This window comes from Eptatretus burgeri, chromosome 2 (genome assembly GCF_056783735.1).
Source record: "Eptatretus burgeri isolate ZD-2024b chromosome 2, Ebu_testis_v1, whole genome shotgun sequence".
NCBI classification, from domain to species: domain Eukaryota; kingdom Metazoa; phylum Chordata; class Myxini; order Myxiniformes; family Myxinidae; genus Eptatretus; species Eptatretus burgeri.
This window is the reverse complement of record NC_140962.1, coordinates 72,150,614-72,171,428: the sequence shown is the minus strand read 5'-3', so window position 1 is coordinate 72,171,428 and position 20,815 is coordinate 72,150,614. Positions and strand designations below refer to the sequence as shown.

Here is a 20,815-nt window from a genome sequence, read left to right as displayed (position 1 = left end):
GCATCATCAAAAAATAATTTTTAATCGTGATTTACATTATGTGATCGCTGATCCCGAATCCAGGCCGAAGTGACGTAAAAACGTTATACAGTAACAATAAAAATGGTTTTTATAACCATGGTTATAACAATAATGAACAACGAAAATGTTAATAAAATATGACTTACAGATGATTATTATATCATTAGACGGTATAATATACATACGGTCATTTTTGCAAGTGTGTCGAATGCATAAGTCATAATTCGGAAACCGGGAAGTCGGAAGTCATTGTCTTCAATTGACTGTAGCATTATTTTTTCATTCTATTGCAAATCGCGTTGGCCCCATGTCAATCGGCTGAACTTGAAAAATTAACGTTACGAAATCAGGTGATGACGTCATAATTCGGAAACCGGAAGTCGGAAGTACAATTCTTTTACATCGGGACACTCCCGGGTACATGTTCTGTTAGCATGTGAAGTTTGGTGAGGATCAGTCCAGTACTTTTCGTGTGCATAGGTCACAGAGAAACACACACACACAGACAGACACACTTTCAAATATATATGTGTGTGTGTATATATATATATATATATATATATATATATATATATATATATATATATATATATATATATATATATATATATATATATATATATATATATATATATATATATATAGTGTTACGGCTGTGGAAGGTGGCATTACACCATAAAGGGCCCATAGGTGAGATATCTCTAAGTACATGTGTAGTTAGCCCAAACTCGTTGTATAGAGGGAATTTATGTGATTCATCCGGGCTGCGACGCTTTGAGTTAGCCATTTTTTCTGTTCTATCTTTATTTTGAACCAACCACGTCTCAATCGCAATCACATAACAACCACGCCACCACCACCATCTACGCTCCCACATCATCGCATCACCGCCATTCCCAAACGGCACCATAACCATCAAACCACCACCGAAAACTCTCCACCACCTTCACCTCTCTCCTTCTACGGCCATTCCCGCACCACCTGTGAACACTGAACGTCGGGCTGTCTCGGGCCCGTTCGGCATTTGGTGCCGAGCGCACCGAGCCGCGAGCGCAAATAGCGGCCTTTCGGAGGGAAAATTCGGAACAAAAACGCTACACGCCCACTTTTCCTCCGTCCAATTAGCGAGCGCGGGGCGGCTTGGCCCCGCCTCCAGGCACGTGTGTGTGATGTCGAAACATGCAAATTCTAGGATCAGGCGAGGTTCACGCCCCCCGTTTCCTCCGACCAATGGGCGAGCGTGACTCCGCCCGCGAGGCGATTTTGATCCGAATATTTGCATACTGGCTTCTCCTGCCCGCCTATAAAAAGGCGAGCGCAAGGCGAATTGAGAGAGTCGAGTCGGTCGGGTGAGGAGAGTGCGGAACTGAAAAGAGTGGCAGAGTCGAGTCGGTCGGGTGAGGAGAGTGCGCGCGGTGGAACTGCAGGCAAAGGAGCTTGGGTCCGAGGCGAGAATAACGGCGGTCAGTGACGAGGTTACGGTGTGGGGAATCGCTCGTCTCGTCACGGGACCCGAGCCAGCCAGCCATTCTCCTCCCCCAGGGCATCAACAATACCCCCTTTCCCACGCGCTGAGATAGTGCAAAAGGGGGCCCCGTTCCCACCCCACTCCAAACGTCGTGCCAACGAAACCCGCCAAGGAGCACGGAGTTGGGGCACAGCTGCGCGGCCACATTTGCGGCTCGCCCGCCAACGCGTAATGAGGACACGGGAAAGACCCCCCCCCCCGGTCTCGCGGACCTGGCCACTCCTCTAGGTCCCGCACACATTTGGCCTACAGGCCTGTCTGCCTCCTTGTCTATGAGGGTGGCTTCTTTCCTTTGCTTTTGTGTAAATGTGTGCTGGCGCCGTCTGCAAGTAAAGCTGTATAAGTGTTGCCTTGTGTGGCGTAGTCGGTATTAACTCTGCATCGTTGTTGCTTTTATTGTTTTGGTTGCTTTATGTGCATTTTGACTGTATTGTTGTATATACGTGCTTTCCGTGTGCCGGGAAATAAATGTGCATTGTGTGAACTGTTTTCCCGTTTCGCTTTGTCTTTTCCTTATTGAATCTCCATCCTGCTTCACGTAAAGGGTTCGTAGTGGGTGCAAAACGCCCGGTAAATAATCTGAACCGTCGAGGTCGACGATAACACCGCTCGGTTATCCCGATAGTACGGAACGGGCCGCCCAAGCAGCTCGTGTCCGGAGTCGACCTGCGGCGAGGTACGATCACCCGGTTTACCATTCGCGTGGGTACTTAGGTAGGACGAGTTTAGCGAACAACCCTATCCTACGCGGGTGGCCGATTGGCACGATTGTGATGAGGTCGAAAGGCCCACCCATGACTGGCTCTGGGCGATAGTTCCCGGAGGGTCACGACTGAATTGTCCGTCCGGTGGGCGACATGCCGCAATCCGAGTTACGTGGCCGTCCGCACGCCGGCGGGCGCGAATTCGCAACAATATATATATATATATATATATATATATATATATATATATATATATATATATATATATATATATATGTATATATATGTCTCTGATGTACCATGCTCTTCACAGAGTGTCAGTGCCACCAAAGCAGCTTCTCAATCAAGTGTTATACTGGGTGCTTGCCATTGCCTTTCCACCAGGAGTTATGGCAGAAATTTGGAATTTGTTCTTGATCCCGTCGATAGCTCACCTGCTCTTCACGAAGGACGTCAATGGATCTTTAATGTGCACCATCTAATGCTCGCAGACAGGATACCTGTTTAATATCTATCCGAAGAAGGACACACATTGATGAATCATCCTGCCTATGAAACACCAGGATGACAGAACATACATATATATACATATACATATATACATATACATATATATACATATATACACATATACATATATATATATGTATACATATATATATATATATATATATATATATATATATATATATATATATGTCCATCCATTGGGACCATACTCTGTGCAGAGCGTTGGTGCTGCCGAAGCAGTCTCTTTGGCTATTGGACACAATCGTGGACGGGTCTCCACTCCGACACAGGACACCAGCATGCTAGCACTCATTTTGCCGACTTCAGAAGGATGAAAGGCAGTCAACACCACCTGGGTCGTGATTCAAGCCCAGGCTCAACACGTAAGAGGCAAGTTTGTGTACCTCTCGGCCATCCTTCCAGCCCACTACTCCTAATATTTGAAACAAAACAGAATGGAAGGGTTGGGGGCTGGGATGGGTGGTGGGGTGGTGGGGGGGAATCAATTTACTAAATAGATAGATAGATGCATGAAGGAATGAATAAGAAACCTGTGCTAACTCCTGTGTGAGATGAAGGGCCGTGTGAGATTGTCCAGCCTTCAGAGCTTGCATTTGTTCGCTGACCAATATGAGTTGGGATGGTGGACAGGTAAGGCGGTGACAGGAGAGGCAGGAACCACGAAGCAACTTGTGCAGATTCTAGGAAGACACGTACAGCAAAACGAAGATAATAATTCTGAATTTAAAAAACAAATTTAAAAAACAAGAAGTAATTGTAAAGCAAAAAAAGAGAAATCGGATTCAATGTGCATCAGTGAGATTATATACAAACCATAATTGTGCTATTTGCATTATTTGTTGCTTTTTGTAAAACACATCGAGGCTATGGACAGAACCAAGATAGGCCCGTAAGTGAGTGATCAGTCGCATGGAAGTGTTCAGAAGCAGAGATGTTAAGAGATGCCAGTCTGCCACTACATAAGGTTTGACTTCATATTTTGGATCTCAAATCACTTTTGACTATCTCACGTCATTACAAGCAATTATATTCGCTAACAGTTCTTTCGGTGGTCCTTTTAAAACTAAGGCTATGAGTTGTGGAGATAAAGACCAATAATTTGGTCTTTATTTGTGCCTCACACCAATCATTTAGAAACTGTCCCAGTTATTTTCTCAGAGAGAGACAAATTCCATTAACCTGAAACCCAGTCAGAGAATCTTGCCAACCAAATTAAATTGCCATGAATCAGGAACCTGTCAGAGTAAGTCGTTTACTTATATGTAATGCTAAAGAAGCAGCATATGTAATTTATAGACAGGATAGTCAGGGTTATATTGCATGTGTAAAACACCGTATTTGTGGGTGGGGCCAGATGAGGCCTTCCCATCTTAGAAAGGCAATGTCACACTTAAAAAAGGCCGTCACGATCTCTCAAGCCGATGTGTGCAAGCGATGGTGGTGGAATGCACTGTAGGGTGCAGAAGCAGGAAGAGACATTATTATTGGGGCCGCCCTGTATGCGGGATCGCTTGGAAGAGGACTCCACACAGAAGGACGAGGGGCCGAGAGAATGGAGGCACGAGAGCTACCAGCATGAAGGAGAGGTGCCAATGAGAGAGGGTCAAAAGGGATGGTTCAGGGTGCATGCCCCGAAGTGCTCATCATTGCAAGAGCTCCTTGTGATTGGCTCACTTCATCGTTGGCTCACTTCCTTAACAGACTGCATCATCTCTTTCCACCCTGTACAGTACATCGTGTGAAAGAAAATTCCGACTGCAATTTTAATGTTTGTATAAATGTGATCTGTCGTGCCTAATGTGGGTTAGGTTTTATTTATTTCTTATGAGAGAGAGAGACAGAGACAGAGAGAGAGAGAGACACACAGAGACAGAGACAGAGACAGAGATAGAGACAGAGGAGATTTTTTTTTGACTTTTATGTCCTTTTATTATAAAAGTATAAACATTTCACAAGGCAAATTTAAACAAAGAAAGAAATCTTGAGGCACCATTTGCCTAAGGTTCATAAAAGCATCAACACATGAGAATCAAAGTGTCATTCTTAAAGTACAGGTGCTCCAGCAGAGTCAGAAAAACAATGAAAGTTCAAGAGTCAATGATATTGTTACAACTCACTAAAAATGTGAACTTCATTCTCAACACATTTACACAAGACACCACCACTGCACCATAAGTCTTCAAATACCGGAAGACTACCCATGTTTATATGATATGCATGTTCTAGTTTTATACGAGCAGACACCATACCTTTGATACAAAAAAGTGCATTTTCATCTTTCTTATTTACCAATCTGGCTTTCCTGGTCTTATAAATTGCAAGCTAAGCAATTCCAAGTAAAAATTTCAAAAGCAAAAACACAGATTTGTTTCCTGTGTTGAGAGCGAGCCCATAAATAAAGATTGGAAAGGAAAAAACAATTTTAAATTTACAAAAAATCCGACTCAGGTGCAGAAGCAGAGGTGTCAACCTCTTGCACTCAATGAACGCATGATTCAAATTTTCGATACTCATACAGAAAGGGCATGAATTAGACACAGAGGGGTTAAATTTCTGTAGGAGAACCTGTGTGGCCAGGGCTTGATGGACCAGTCTCCAATTTAAGTCTCCCGTGCGACCAACGGTCGGAAATTTGTACATCACCTTCCAATTGGGAGTAAGAAAAGCTCTTGCAGGTAAGGTCTCTTTCCAGTGGTTTCTTAACGGTGTCGTACAGCCCAGTAAACACACTTCTCGACAAATACAATATAATGTTTTTTTCCCCATGACGTGGAACACACCAGACTCGTCACTGTTTGAAGAGAACACATCATGGAGTTTTTGGGCAGTGATTGAAAGTTCAGGAAAATTTTGGCGAAAATCAACTTCTTCACTTACCCCATTCCACCCAATATTTAAATGTAGGAAAGTCTGGGTTACTCTCCTCATGACCTCACCCACTACTCTCATTGAATGCAATCCAATTTTTTTAGAAATTGAGCCAGCAGGCAACCAGCGTTTCAAGGAAGGCTCCATAAGATCTCGCACTTTATTTATTCCACTATTTGTGAAGTACTTTATGAAGGATCAGCTGGTAGATATTCCAGCAAATAATACATTTTGGAATAGTGGCTCATGCACAAATTTCCTGGCATCATAGGAGATCTCTAGCCGCTGCACTCCAAGAGCTTGCCAAGCATTCAGAAGAGATTGATGAAACGCAGGGAGCCGAGCTCTTTCAACCTGCTTTAGGTCTATAAGGAAGAGATCCCGGTCATAATCCAAACCACCCATTTGCCGAAGCAAGGTATTGGTGAGTGGACGCCAGGACACTACTTCACCAAAGAGTATGCGTTTTATTGCCATGAGTCGAAAAGCCATTATTCGACTCGGGATGTGCACCAAGTTTTGGCCACCAGACATTCGTGGCCTGCACAATACATCTGGCTTGAGCCAGTGGTGGCCTCCCCAGAAAAAAAAATCAATCAGACTTTTCTGAATGCTTGTGATCACAGCTTGAGGAGGCTGGAGTACGATAACCTTGTGCCATACGGTTGGAAGTATTAGGTTATTAATGATTGTTACCCACGCCTTAAGTGACAAGAACTGGAGCATTCCTTTCCACCTTGATAGTTTCTGCTTAATGTTGTCGAGGAAACCATCCCAATTCCTTTGGATATAGCTCGTAGTTCCCAAATGGATTCCTAAGTACTTTAAACCCATCTGTTTTCCATAACACTCCTCCTGGAAGAGTTGGGAGAGGTGCACATGAGGAGTGTGATGAGGGGAGTGTATTTGGGTGTAGCCAAAGAGCTATGCTCTTGTTCCAATTTACTCTTGCTGATGAGGCAAGTTCAAATTTGGCAAGACAACGGGATAGCTCACTGACATATTTTGGGTTTTTGACCACAACACACAGGTCATCTGCATAAGCAGAGATAAAAATGTTTGGACTGTTTGACAAGGATAACCCAGACAATGAGGTACGAAGGATAGCCAGTAGAGGTTCAACAGAAAGTGTGTACAACATGCCTGACAGTGGACAACCCTGACGGATACCACGCTGAAAAGGAAAGGGATGGCACAAGCTATTATTTACTTTTAGCAGGCATGATGCATTTCTAAACAAAAGTTTTATGCAGGATATGAATTTTTCCCCAAACCCTGCTCTATTAAGGACTGCAAATAAGAAAAAATGATCCACACTGTCAAAGGCTTTTTCCTGATCCAGGAGTAACAACCCAAACCCCCGAGGCACGATTTGACCGATGGCAATTAAATCTCGAACTAAAAAATACTGTCATATATGGATCGATCAGGTATGCAATACGTTTGTTCGTTTCCAATCAGGAGAGAGATGACATTTTTAAGACGCACTGCAAGCACTTTTGGTACAATCTTGTAATCAGTGTTTAGCAATGAAACAGGCCGCCAGTTTGTAATCTGCTGCAAATCCCCTTTCTTTGGGAGGAGACACAAAACCGCTCTCCTGCAGCTCAGGGGCAATTCACTCTGATCTAAGCTTTCAAGCAGGGTCTCCATTAGAGCAGGATCCAAAAAGTTCCAAAAAGCTTTGTAGAATTCAGCAGGAAGTCCGTCAAGTCCGGGGGCTTTGCCGTCCTCAAGCACTTTTGATGCCGCAGTGAGCTCCTCAAACGGAATGTCACATTCGAGTTGCTGTTGCTGTTCTTGAGAAAGGGATGGGAGAAGTTCAATCACCTCATTTGTAATTGTTTTGTCCACAGTTCTCGGTGTAAACAGATGTGAGTAGAAAACCTGTATCGAATGTTTAATGTCACTCTGGCAAGTCAAAACACCGTAAGGAGAGTGTAAACTGTGAATCTGCCGAGAGGTCTTGACGGCCTTCTCAAGGTTGAAGAATTCCTTATTTGGAGTCTCCAGTTGAATTCTGCTCATCCGAAGGTGAACCATTGCTCCAGCCACACGCTCCTTGACTAGTTCAGCCAGTAAAGTCTTTTTTTCCACCAACTGCTGATGGTGAACACTTCTACTGGATGCTCCAGCTTCTTGCTCATATTTCAGTACATCTTCTTTGAGAGCACTTATCAACCCAGATGCATTACTGGTGGTATGTGAGCAATATTGTTGACAGAAAATCCGAATTTGGGATTTTGTACAGTCCCACCACTGTCGGGTATTAGGAAAGGAACACTTTTGTTGTTCTAAATTCTTCCATACCAGTCTGAAGGCATTTTCAAACTGTACATCTTGTAATAACTTAACATTGAAAGTCCAGTATGCACTATTACAACAATGAAAGGGTAACTAACATACATTCCATTGCAATCATATGATGATCAGAAAAGCCAGATGGACTTATGCATGTTCTTTGAACCAGATTCACCATTCCCTGGTTTACATATAATCTGTCCAGTCGGCCCATGGTTATCTGGTTCTTTGAACAGCACACCCATGTATATGGACGGGTGTTTGGATTTTGTAGGCGCCAAACATCCCGAAATTTAAATTTTTGTACAAGTTTTGCCAAAACCATTGCACTTGGTTGATGGGGCTCAGGAGTATTCCTGTCCAGTTGGGGGTTGAGTGTGCAGTTATAATCTCCCCCCATACAAATTAGACTAGTCAAGTCAACAATGTTTAGAAAACCTGCTAACTTTGGAAGGAATAGAATCCTTTCAGCGCTGTCGCTGGGGCAATACACATCAATAATACAATTTTTTTGATCGCTGCTTATCAATTCTACAGCAATTAAGAATCCTTTACAGACCACCCGACAAGATATCTCTGAGGGTTGGACTCTAGGGTGCACAATAATTGCCACACCTGCCTAAGCATCCTCAAAGGCACTGGAGAAAAAAAGGCAACCTTTAAAAACCCTGCGCCACTCGTCCTCACAAGGTTGGTTGGTGTGTGTCTCTTGTAACATTAGCATATCAATTTTTTCTTTCTTAAACATCTGCAACACCTCGAGCTGACGCACACAGTTGTGGCCTCCATTTATGTTGAGGGATGCTACCTTCATTTATTTATTTTTAGAACCTACTACTATTATTGCTCTTGGAGTTCTTTTCCGGCCTTAGTGGCACACTTCCTCAACCGCTGGAATTGAGGTTCTGAAATCAAAACTTGCTGAGGTTCATGAATCATATTTTTTGCAGTTTTTAAAAAGGCATGGATATTCGGGAAAAAAATCCCAAATTCTCACATGCCTTTTCCTGAAGGTTTCATTTAAAAATTTAATAATTTCGTCTTCTGTTACCATGGTGTCTCCATTGTCCTCTTGGGCACAACACCCACTAACTGACAGGGTAGAAGAGGTAACATCAAAGTCAACCTTATCATCTGTCATTCTCTTCCTGCTCCAAACTTATTTCTAAATCACAGCTCTCCATAGAATTTGAACCATCGATCTTTCCATTCCCATTTAGCTGCCCACTATCACATGCAGCCTCTTTCTTACCATCCCTTGCATTTTGTTCCAGAAGGGTAGGACTGCAGATTTCCTCTGAGGGACTTTCCGGCTTATCTGCCTTATCATCACAAACACACACCTTTGCGCACACTTCAGTGACAGATTCATTTTTATCACTGCAGACACCGAAGTTCTCAAAACCCCCGCTTGTATCCTCCTGAGAGGCACGAGTATTGTCAATGTCTACATCACACTCATACAACTCAGGCAATTCAGCAAGTGGTGCAAATAAATTAGTCAGAGTTATATTCGGTTCTGGTTCAATTCCCAGTCCCGAAGAAGGATTCTCTATGAGAGATGTATCCCACAAGCTCGGTACATGTGCCACAACGAGTATCTTACTTTGTGTTTTCTCTGTTTCATTGACGACAGCACACGAACGTTTTTGTCCTTTTTTTCAAGACACAGTCACGAACCCTCCATGTTGTCATCAGTACAGTCCTGTACAGTGGAGGTCGAAGGACCAACCCCTTCTGGTACATTAGTGGGTAGAGAGGAGGGCCTACTGTTTGCTGCTCACCAATATGTGGTGGGGAGGGTTCTACCATTTCACACCCCCCAGTAGGTGGAGGGGGGGGGGTCTGTTGCTTCCCACCCACGAACAGGTGGTGAAGAGGATTCTCCCCTTTCACCCACCCCATGACGTGGGGAGGGGGGGATCAACAATCTCCTGTCCTTGATTTTCTGATGATCTCATCAAACCAGGACAGGAGTTCTTTACATGACCGTACGCTACACAATGATAGCGCACCATGACATCCGTGGAGGCAGACATTCTATACACATGACCATTTATTCTTGCATGTAAAACGATGTTTAGCTTTTGCTCATTTTCAGGCAATATCATGTACAGTACCCTTTTAAAAGTCATCACGTGTTAAAAATCTCCTCTTCCTGAGTGTATCAGCACCATTGTGATCTTTGATACGATCGTACCGAACTTACTCAATTGAGCACACAAATCATCATTCCGGATGAAAGGTGGAGCATTAGACACGTTCACCTTAACCGCAGCGGCGAAACAAGGAGAAACAGGTCGGGGTGTATGAGAAGGCCTTGCTCCACAACGGAGGTTACCATGTGCACCTCGGAAACGAACACAACAACCTTCTTGTTCATTCAAGAGGCTGCACGGATGTAATGTAAACGAACGATCTTTCCGATTGCCAGTAACACGTCCTCAATCTTTACCTCCCTCGGGGATCACACACGAGGCCATTTTTACGAGAAAGTGACTCGTACATGCTATGGTTCAAACGAACGTTTGCCATAGATAAAAGTAATTTTAACAAAAAGAAAAGTTTAAGTCAACAAAAGAAACCTACCACAAGTGACACTAGCAAATGGAGGAAAATAATAATAATAATAATAATAATAATAATAATAATAATAATAATAATAATAATATGGACGAGGTCCAAGAATCGTTAAAGGAAGCCAAAAGTGTTGGCTAAAACTAGCAAAACACGCCAGATGGAAACCAGGCCTCAAAACCGGGAGGGGTTCTGAAATAGACCCGAACACCACCTGCCGTGCGCGCTCTCTTTCTCTCTCTCGCTCAATAGATAAGACAAAACAAAGAGAAAAGGGGTAAAGAGAAACTAAAACTAAAACATTTAGACGATAAGAAGAGAGAAAGGAGAAGCAACACAGGCTCCACAAGTACCGCCAGGGACTGAGCAACAGCCCTTCGCAATTGCACGTGCGTGCCAAACGAACAACAGCTGTGGGGAGAGAGAGACAGACAGAGACAGAGACAGAGAGACAGACAGAGACAGAGAGACAGACAGAGACAGAGACAGAGAGACAGACAGAGACAGAGAGACAGACAGAGACAGAGACAGAGAGACAGACAGAGACAGAGAGACAGACAGAGACAGAGACAGAGACAGAGAGACAGACAGAGACAGAGACCGCTGTTTCTCGACAACCACTGGTCCGATGTAATTGAAACTTGCCAGGTATATTGCTGGGGACCTGAGTATGTGCCTTTTCAAGGTTTGATATTAATCGGACAAGAGCTTCCCAAGTTATGGCCATTTATTTACCAACCAATGACAGGATATGTTGCTGTGTAGGCGTGGCCGATGGGGGAAGAGAACCTCAGCTGCATTCCACATTACGGGTTACAACGTACGGAATTCCGGATAGTGATGACTTTGTGTATTCTAATAATTTCTCGATTTCTTATGCGCATTTATAGATAAACACAATGCACCAATCCAGTCGTCGTTTAAAAGAGCGAAGGAATGGCCTGTGTATTTGTTTGAAAGTTTTTTTTGGTGGGGAGGGGGGTTTTTGGGGGAGGGGAGTTTTGCACGTACGTTTTTTTCTTTTCTTTTTTTTCTCTTCTCTTTGTGTTTTTCAAAGCGATGACATTGCGAAAAGGCAAAATACGTTGGCGTTAATTGAATAATTGGCCATTAAAACTAAATTGCAAATAATCGTAACTGCGATATGCGAACTTCCAGACTTCCGGATAGTGACGACTTTACTGTATTCTTTCTCAATTTATCGACTTACTGTACTTTCTCGATTTCTTTCTCGATTTTCTAAAACACAATGCCCCAATCCAGTCGTCGTTTACGACAGCGAAGGAACGGCCTGTGTAGTTGTTTGAAAGTTTTTTTTGTTTTTTTTGGTTTGCACATACGGTCACGCACGTACGGCCATGCACATACGGCCACGCACGAGCAAAGGAACGGCCTGTATGGTTGTTTCTGGCAAGCGGTTTTAAAGGTATTTTTTGTTTGTTTGTTTGTTTGTTTGTTTTTGCACGTACGGCCACGCACATACGGGCACGTACTAGTTGTATACAAGTTTGTGTGTTCTCTTCTCAATTTTTTGTATCTTTTGATTTGCAAGGTTTGTTCCAAACTGCTCGCTATGTCCACCTTTTCCCTCGTATTCATAACGAGCAAATACAACCTGTTGCTTTGCTGATGGTGGTGTGAAGGGGAGTGTGGTGGAGAAAGAGAAAGGGAGAGAGAGGGGTGAGGGGAGGCAGAGAGGAGAGAGGGGAGGGAGGGGTGGGGAGAAGAGGGAAGAAGCGAGGAGTGGGTTAAGAAGAGCAAGAAAGGGGGGTGGAGGTGGGGAGAGCAATGCCTCATGAAATGTTGCTATACACTGCAGGAGGGAGACACACAGACAGAGGGAGAGAGAGAGACAGAGAGAGAGAGACAGAGACACAGAGGTGTGGGAGGAGAGTGCTGCATTTTATTTGGAGAGGGGAGGGAGGAGGGGACAGACAGAGTGGGGGGGGGGAGAGGAGGAAAAAAAAATAGAGAGAGATAGGTGAGGGGTGGAGGTGACGTGAGCAAATAAAGTGATATGCTGTGTTTCGTGACTGAACACAAATTTAAGAAAAAAACAAAAAATCTCATGTCAGAACAGCTGTACACACAATGAAACAACAGAGTTTGTAATGTTAACCACAGGCACATCTGCAAAAACTTTGATATCCCAGTTCTAGAAAATTTGTGGGAACATTAACCGAAAGCATGGACTGAAAACATGGAAGTACCCCTCACGTACGACCTAATGATCCCATCCAGCGTGAACATCGAAAAAGCGTTGTGACCAGATATCATACTTGGGTAAAAAAAAAAAAAGAGAGAAGAAGGCATTGCTTAGCGAGTTGTTAATACCAGTGATTTTGGACTAAACAATGCACAAATCAAGAAAATGACCAAATACCAAAACCTCACAAATGAAGTGAAAAGATCCTAGAAACTGAAGAATGCCAAAGTTGTACCAGTGATAGTTGGAGCTACAGGAATTATGACAAAACCTCACAGAGATATTAAAAACCATCCCTGGGAATATTATAACAAACGAACTACAGTTGGAAGCTATCCGGGGGTCAGCAATGATCCTGAAGACAGCCCTCGGCACAAAACTTTGAGAACAGAAAACTTCCACAGATTGGTCCATGAATTGTGACCCCTTACTGACATGAAGATGGATACTTTGAGCCCACCCTGAAAGGACTCCATTCCACATTCTGAAACCCACATATGTACAGTAGATACCAATCAATGGCGCAAGCACACACAGGCACAGACCTGGTGGGTCTCCGTTTCACCTCCTGAAACCCACCCACATGGAGATACCAGGTAACAGTAACTTGCACGCACGCACACAAATAATTTGAGACCTGAGAGGGCTCCATTTCACTTTTTGAAACCGCATATTAGTGCCTTGGCCATTCCCCATAAGGGCCCTAAAAAGCAGGGTAACCCCTCCCCAAGGTAGAACAAACCACAACCATAATTTTTTGGTTTATTAGGATGTTTGAAGTAGGAAATGGATGGTTGTGAAAAAATATATTGGGGATTGCATGTATTTTGGTCATGATTTGTGTTAGTAGTCTCCAATAATTTGGCGAATGTTGCGAAATCACGAAAATGACTGTTAAACCTGCAATTTTCAACCGATTTGCACAAATAAGGTGTCACTTTGTAAGAAATCTAAAAGGGCAGTACATAATTAGGTTGTGACAGTATTGTTTTGCCTAAAAAATATATAAGATGTGTGGATGTGTCAAATCCAATTCCGAGGAACATATTTTTAGTCCCTGTTATTTTACCAGTCCTTCTTTGTCTTTGTCGGGCAGAGAAACTTTCATCATTGAATACAGTACAAGAAAAACATAATGAATGGTGACCCTCCTGATAAGAAACCTCGTTTGAACACTAAACAATGTATATTGTGCTTCAAATCCCTTACAAAAGGAGGTGCTGTTGTCAAGAATCCAACCCAAGATGGCCTAAGGACTATCATGAATGTATGTAAGAAATGCAAAGATGATGTCTGAATTATTTTCACCCTGAGAAGACCAAATTCTCTCCAAAGAGATTCATGTGAGCTTCCACAAACTTTTCCGCACAAAATATACAAGTTCCTCAAACAATTACATGTATGATGATGCCGCAGGTCCATCTACAAGAAGTCCCTCATTGCGGCAAAGCAGTAGATCACATTCCTCCAATTTCAATATCCGTACTCAATGTTTTGTTTGTGGCAAAGGAGACAATAAATCAGAAAAATTGACTCCAATTACAACTGGAAGTGGTAAATCCACCAGACAGAGAGTTCTGGAAGCAGCCGCCAAATGAAATGATGAAGATATTCATACTCGAATGCTTGCTTACACATTCAGACCTCTTTGCCTTTGATGTAAAGTATCATCGGAGTTGTTATGGACATTATATCAGTGATCGCAACATTGAAGCAGCATGTTCGAAGGCTGCCACATCTAACAAAGAACAGACTTGTCACGAGAAAGCATTCCACGTTATTCAGAATGAGCTTGAGAAATCAGTGCTATCCCAAAAATTGACTGTGACAAGCCTCTCTCTCCTGAAAGAAAAGTATGTCCAAGCATTGGTTGACATAGGGGTGACTGATGCACAACAATATTCGTCTTGGAAGTTAAAGACAAAGCTAAAAATTATTATGGAAACAGACTAATCTTCGTGCAACGCCGTGGACAATCAGACTTGGTCTGTTCAAGCAACATGACAATTGGTGATGCATTCCAACAAGCATCACACATGGAAACTGATGAAGACATTGAGTTTTCTCATTTACATTCAGCAAAAGATCAGCTTGATGAATATCACATCTTGCATTCCCTGTTATTTTTCATCCTGAGCCTACAAAGACATTCAGCAGTAATCCTGAGAAGCCATATGAGTAATATAACTGACAGTGACAACTACATATCTAGTTTTGATCTGGAGCTCAAGGAGTGTGGAAAATTTGTGCCAGATTGTCTATGATTTTCTATCATGGTGTGTGAGCAAACAAGCATTTGACTCTGTATCTTGCTTTGCCAATGGTGACTCTCAAACTTGGGAGCTGAAGATCATTGCTATATGCCAAAATATCATTGCTGAGTCGGCGAATACGGACATCAATAAGTCTTGGTTTCGGAATCTCTGTGCATCATTTGTTTGGGATAAGAAACTGGTTGATCATCTTCATGACTCGGGCTACTCTGTGTCTTACGATGAAGTACGGAGGTTTCTTACGTCAGTTGCATGACCAAAAAGTGACAGACGTGTACATTCCGAGTGGACTTCAAAGTGTGAATGACCTTGTTATGGTGGATGCTGCCATTGATAATTTTGACCAAAATGAAGAGACCCTTGACGGCAAATCCACAACCCATGCTATGGCTGCAGTCGTGTACAAGCGTTGCCCGATAGATGCTTCAAAATGTCTTCAGTAAGCCTTCAGATGAAAACAGCCTTCAGTAAGCTAGTTCAATATACAGAGGATCTTCCTGCTCTGAGCACCCTGAGCGCAACTCCTGATTTGACAGAAAACCTGCAGGATGCTCGTCGGTACACATTAGCATTGTATGGAAACAAAAAGAAATCCAATCGCAACTTATGTACAACCTTAGATGAGTGACGGTATGAATTTGCTTGCAAGAGTGACAAACCTGCATCAGCATTTCCTCCAACTGAGTATGCTTTCCTTCAACATGTGTTGCGTGCCAAGTACCAGTTAACTTTATGGATGCAATGTGAAGTTTCGAAACCACAACAGTTGAGCCCAATTGGTAATGGTTGGAGATGGGATGAGGACACATCATCCATGCAACCTGTTCACTATGTGAAAGAGGCTGCACCCATTGAAGTCCAAGACCTAACTCGCATGGACTGTATGGATGCTGAATTCAAGACTTCACAGAAGTGCCACTGTTTGGCATTAGGATTGCCTTGCACTGACTTCTGTTCATGTCTCGGTATGGAATGTGACAACAAACGTGAAGCCCCTGTTGCTGCACATCAGAGTGACTTGGACAGTGATGATTTTGATTAAATCTCTTTGTGAATTTCATATTCAGGACCATTTTATGCAGAATGTTTTGTTAAATATATTTGCTAGTTTCAGTGTTAAAGCAAAAAATATTAGTATACACCAAAATATAAGATAGCATTTCGGAATAAAATTAGTTCGTAAAATCACATTTTTTCAGTTTTGAAAACTTAATGATTCAGATTTAGCGACTGAGATGATCTGAAAGCAACATACTCTTGATTCTGTACAAAATGACATTTTAATTATGAAAATTGGTTGATATAATTGAAGATTTAAGTCATTTTTATGATTTTCTGAAATGCACAAAAATTTCAGGCACTATAATTACAAATTCCACCAAAAATACATGCTATCCCCAATATATTTTTTCACAACCACCCATTTCCTACTTCAGACATCTTAATAAACCAAAAAAATATGGTTGTGCTATGTTCTACCCTGGGGAGGGTTTACCTATTTTTTTTCCAACCATGCCACAGCACTATATGTAGATACCAATTAATGGAAAAAAAAAAAACACACACACACAATGCCATTGTGGTAATACAGTTTATGTACATACACACATGTGCAAGTGTACACGCGTACAAATGTACACACATAAAGTAAATAAAAACGACCAACACATAGATTTACCTTGAAACATCGTTCTTTGAAAGATGATTTGAAGTGGGTAATTAGCGAAATTAAATTCAAAAATGTACCAAGCCAGAGAACACAAAATGTCGATCGAAACTTAATGCCTTCACAGCGAGAACAAACATGGCGAACACCTGGTCGGATGGACCTCATCGATTTCTTAATGTGCATCGATGTCGAAGTGAGAGGGAATTACAAATGGAGATCGCACAAAATGATTCTTGCACACTTTCAGTGGATAAGACACCTCCCGAGGCACCCACCGCAGGGCACCGCGGCATCCAACAAAGACGGAAACGTTCATCAAATCGATGCGAGATTGAAAGCATGTGTACTTTTTCCTGAAACAAACAACCAAGCAGCTTGGAGAGTGCTCGCCAAGTGGCTTAAGCATTCAGGCAAGTACTCCAACGAAATGGTCGATATGAAATAGCTCCCTTGGCACGCAATTGGCAATCACCAACCCGTCATATTCAACATATACCTTCCGGAGACGCCTGAAATGTCACATATGTCCGAATTGGACAACTGGCCACTTTTCTAGGGAGTCAGAACTGCTTGCAAGTTGGATTTTGGAGCTGAAATTTTGAAATTAATTTTAGTTCAAGAGATACTCGTGGCGAACGCATATGCGGAAATGAAATAAAACAAAGAATGCTGACATCTCCAGCCGTTTATAAGCATTGCAATGTACCCAGCGATTCGTAGCTAAGATGAACAGCTTGTTCTAAGTTGTGGCCTGTTCCAAGTCAAGGTAAGGCTGAGCAGGTCAAAAAACATGATTGTTTCAGACCTGAGCGAGGTTACCCCAGAAACGCGTGAAGACCCCAGACAGCGAGGTAGCCGAGGATCGCATGATGAAGGATACAATTAATAAGGCCGTTAATTATCTTCAAAAAGAGTGTTTTAATTAACCCAAACACCCAATTTTCACTATTTTACTTCCTTGGAGTTTTCTTAATATGCCTGCAAAGTTTCAGGCTGCAAGGTTTTATGGTTTTAGAATTATGGAGAAAACACACACACACTCACACTTTTATTAGTATAGATAAATAAACCTTTTAAAAGGTAAGAAACGTGTTCGATCAATCTGCCTTCCATGCATGTGCCATCAACTTCAGCTCATGGGAGACCTTGGGGAATGGTAAATATTAATTAATAACTGAACGGCTAGAAATCGATCGGCTGTTTCCTGGGACAAAGGATCCCAGTGTAGATGGCCCATGTTAAGAGAGTGTTTGACGTGACAATATTAGATATAAAAAAGGGACTCAAAATCTTCCAAAATAAATTTACCTCCAAAGAGCGAACGGTTATGGTGTATTCTTTGACTCCCAATAACCCTAATACAGTAATCCTGTTTCCAAGACTCATTTTCACATCAAAAGATAATAATTTGGATGCAAAATCACCTATGAGTAAAACTAAACTAAAGTCCTTTTTCGTTATAAATAATGGATTCAACCTTAAACAAAAACATTTTTTTCCCCTTCACTGCTGGACACCAATCCTCAAAAGCACAAAACATACCAACCTGAAACTAAAACATACCAAAACATACCAACAATCGAAAGACGATTTATGACCAACTCATCTGTCTGTCTGTCTGTCTGTCTGTCTGTCTGTCTGTCTGTCTGTCTGTCTGTCTGTCTGTCTGTCTGTCTGTCTGTCTGTCTGTCTGTCTGTGCACTACCCCCTAGACTGAGCAATGGTTCTGCCGAAGGAGTTTTTCTTTCTCGTTACAATCCTGGATGGATCTCGCCACTCCGACAAAGGAAACTCTCTTCAAAAAGAATATACAGACAACCTTTAAAAAAACACCAATTCAGAAATTAGGGAGCAATGGTGAAAAATATGAAAACAGCATAAAGTATGTTTGTGATTGTAAGATTAACGAAAGCTTTGATAAATCTATATATTTAAGTAAACAGATTTTCTCCGTCTGCTTCTGTCTTTCTGCCTATTGGTTGGACAGCTGGCCCGACTCAACACACAATTGAACCTCAACAAAAAAATAATTAAACTCATATGTCCACCATTTTGATCACCACTTATAAGGCCTTGGGCCACAGGCTTCAGGTCACAAGTGTACATTTGAAGACTGAAGCAGTCTTCTATCATGAAATAAAGGTACGTTTGGAGGAAAGAAAGCTACGTGTTGATCACAACCCATGCAGAGGAAATGAGGTAATAAAAATGTTTTGTTCAGGAGCAATCGAGGCAGCAGTCTAAAATACAACGCCCAAAGAAAACTTTGGAATTCATACAAAACACCGGCAAAAACAATAGAAGGTTGTTGTACGTAATTTCATTTTCACTTGAGTTTCAGGTTGAATAGTGTACAATTACCATACAGGATTTATAAATGATACATTTCACATGTACTTGTTCTCCTGCTCTTCCCTTTATAAGGGGTGAGGTCCAATGGCGCCAAGCTTCTGCCCTGCCAAGACCATGATATTCCTCCACTTCCCTCTGTCTTCAGACATGCAATTATGTGTTCAGACATGTATATGGATGGACATGTAATTCAGATATGATATGAAATAAATGAACAACGTGGTAAATTGGAGGCAATGAAAAGTGAGTTGGCCGGAATCGAAAGCGGGTTTCATTTTATGTTTACTTTTACCAAACGTGTTAAAGATTCTTTGAGAGATTGACAATGACACAAAATACACCACAACACTGAGATAGCTGTTTACTGATGAGTAACGATAAGGAAGTTCCAAGAAAGACAACTTCAAACTCATTGATGGGGGTGACATGATATTGAATATGTAATCACAAGGAAGGGGATGCAAGAATCCCCTTTTGCTTTTTTCAGTGGGAAGAGGGGTGGGGGGGGGAAGGGAAGACAGAGCTGGGGTTCAGGGTGGGGGGGAGCACAAAGATAGGAGAGAGTTGGGAGTAAGAGTTGAGATTTGCAGGTGGGCAAGGGTTGAGGACTTCCGGTGAGGGGTCGAGGGGAGAAGGAGGTTGAAGACTTGCAGTCAAGGGGGTAGGTGGGAGGGGATTTAATTTTCTGGTTGGGAGGGAGGGTATGATGACCTGAGGTTGAGGAGGGGGGTCGATAACATGAGCTTTGGGAGGGGGAGGGGGAATTGACAACTTGGTCACGTTTTACATTGCATGGATGTTCCGTGTGAAGTCACGTTTTACATTGCATGGATGTTCCGTGTGAAGTCACGTTTTACATTGCATGGATGTTCCGTGTGAAGTCACGTTTTACATTGCATGGATGTTCCGTGTGAAGTCACGTTTTACATTGCATGGATGTTCCGTGTGAAGTCACGTTTTACATTGCATGGATGTTCCGTGTGAAGTCACGTTTTACATTGCATGGATGTTCTGTGTGAAGTCACGTTTTACATTGCATGGATGTTCTGTGTGAAGTCATGTTTTACATAGCATGGATGTTCCGTGTGAAGTCACGTTTTACATTGCATGGATGTTCCGTGTGAAGTCACGTTTTACATTGCATGGATGTTCCGTGTGAAGTCACGTTTTACATTGCATGGATGTTCCATGTGAAGTCACGTTTTACATTGCATGGATGTTCCGTGTGAAGTCACATTTTACATTGCATGGATGTTCCGTGTGAAGTCACATTTTACATTGCATGGATGTTCCGTGTGAAGTCACGTTTTACATTGCATGGATGTTACGTGTGTCCCTGCTAGTTCTTTTAAATTGAGCCTCCCATCTATCTATACTAATAAATGTCAGTGTGCGTGTGTCAGTGTCAGTCACCTCCATAATTCCAAAACCATGAAACCTAGTGGTCTGAAACCTGGCATGCATACTAAGGGAACTCTAAGAGAATGCATGAGTGCAAATTGAGTGTTTGGGTTAATTAAAACACCCCTTATGAAGATAATTAACAGCCATATTTAATTGTATCCTTTATCAGATTCATCCTCGGCCACCTCTCTCTCTATGGGGTATTAAGGCGCATCCTGCATTACCTCGCTGGGGTCTGAAGATGCCATGTTTTTTGGCCTGCTCAACCATACCTTGAGTATTATCGAGCTGGATTAAAAAGAAGAATGGTGAAAACATATTCCGATGAGGATTGTTTTGATTTTTTTTGTAGACATGATCAAGGCAGGTGGAAGAGCGAGA

General features: G+C 42.4%; 1 protein-coding gene across 1 annotated transcript in view; it reads right to left on the bottom strand.

Moving 5' to 3' along the window:
• POLR1A (RNA polymerase I subunit A) overlaps positions 1–20,815 on the bottom strand; it is a 149,987-nt gene that overhangs the window by 112,777 nt on the left and 16,395 nt on the right. Inside the window, exon 4 of the mRNA XM_085869794.1 lies at positions 3,315–3,464. Coding sequence (XP_085725920.1) covers positions 3,315–3,464 — 150 coding nt within the window. The remainder of the gene's footprint in view (positions 1–3,314; positions 3,465–20,815) is intronic.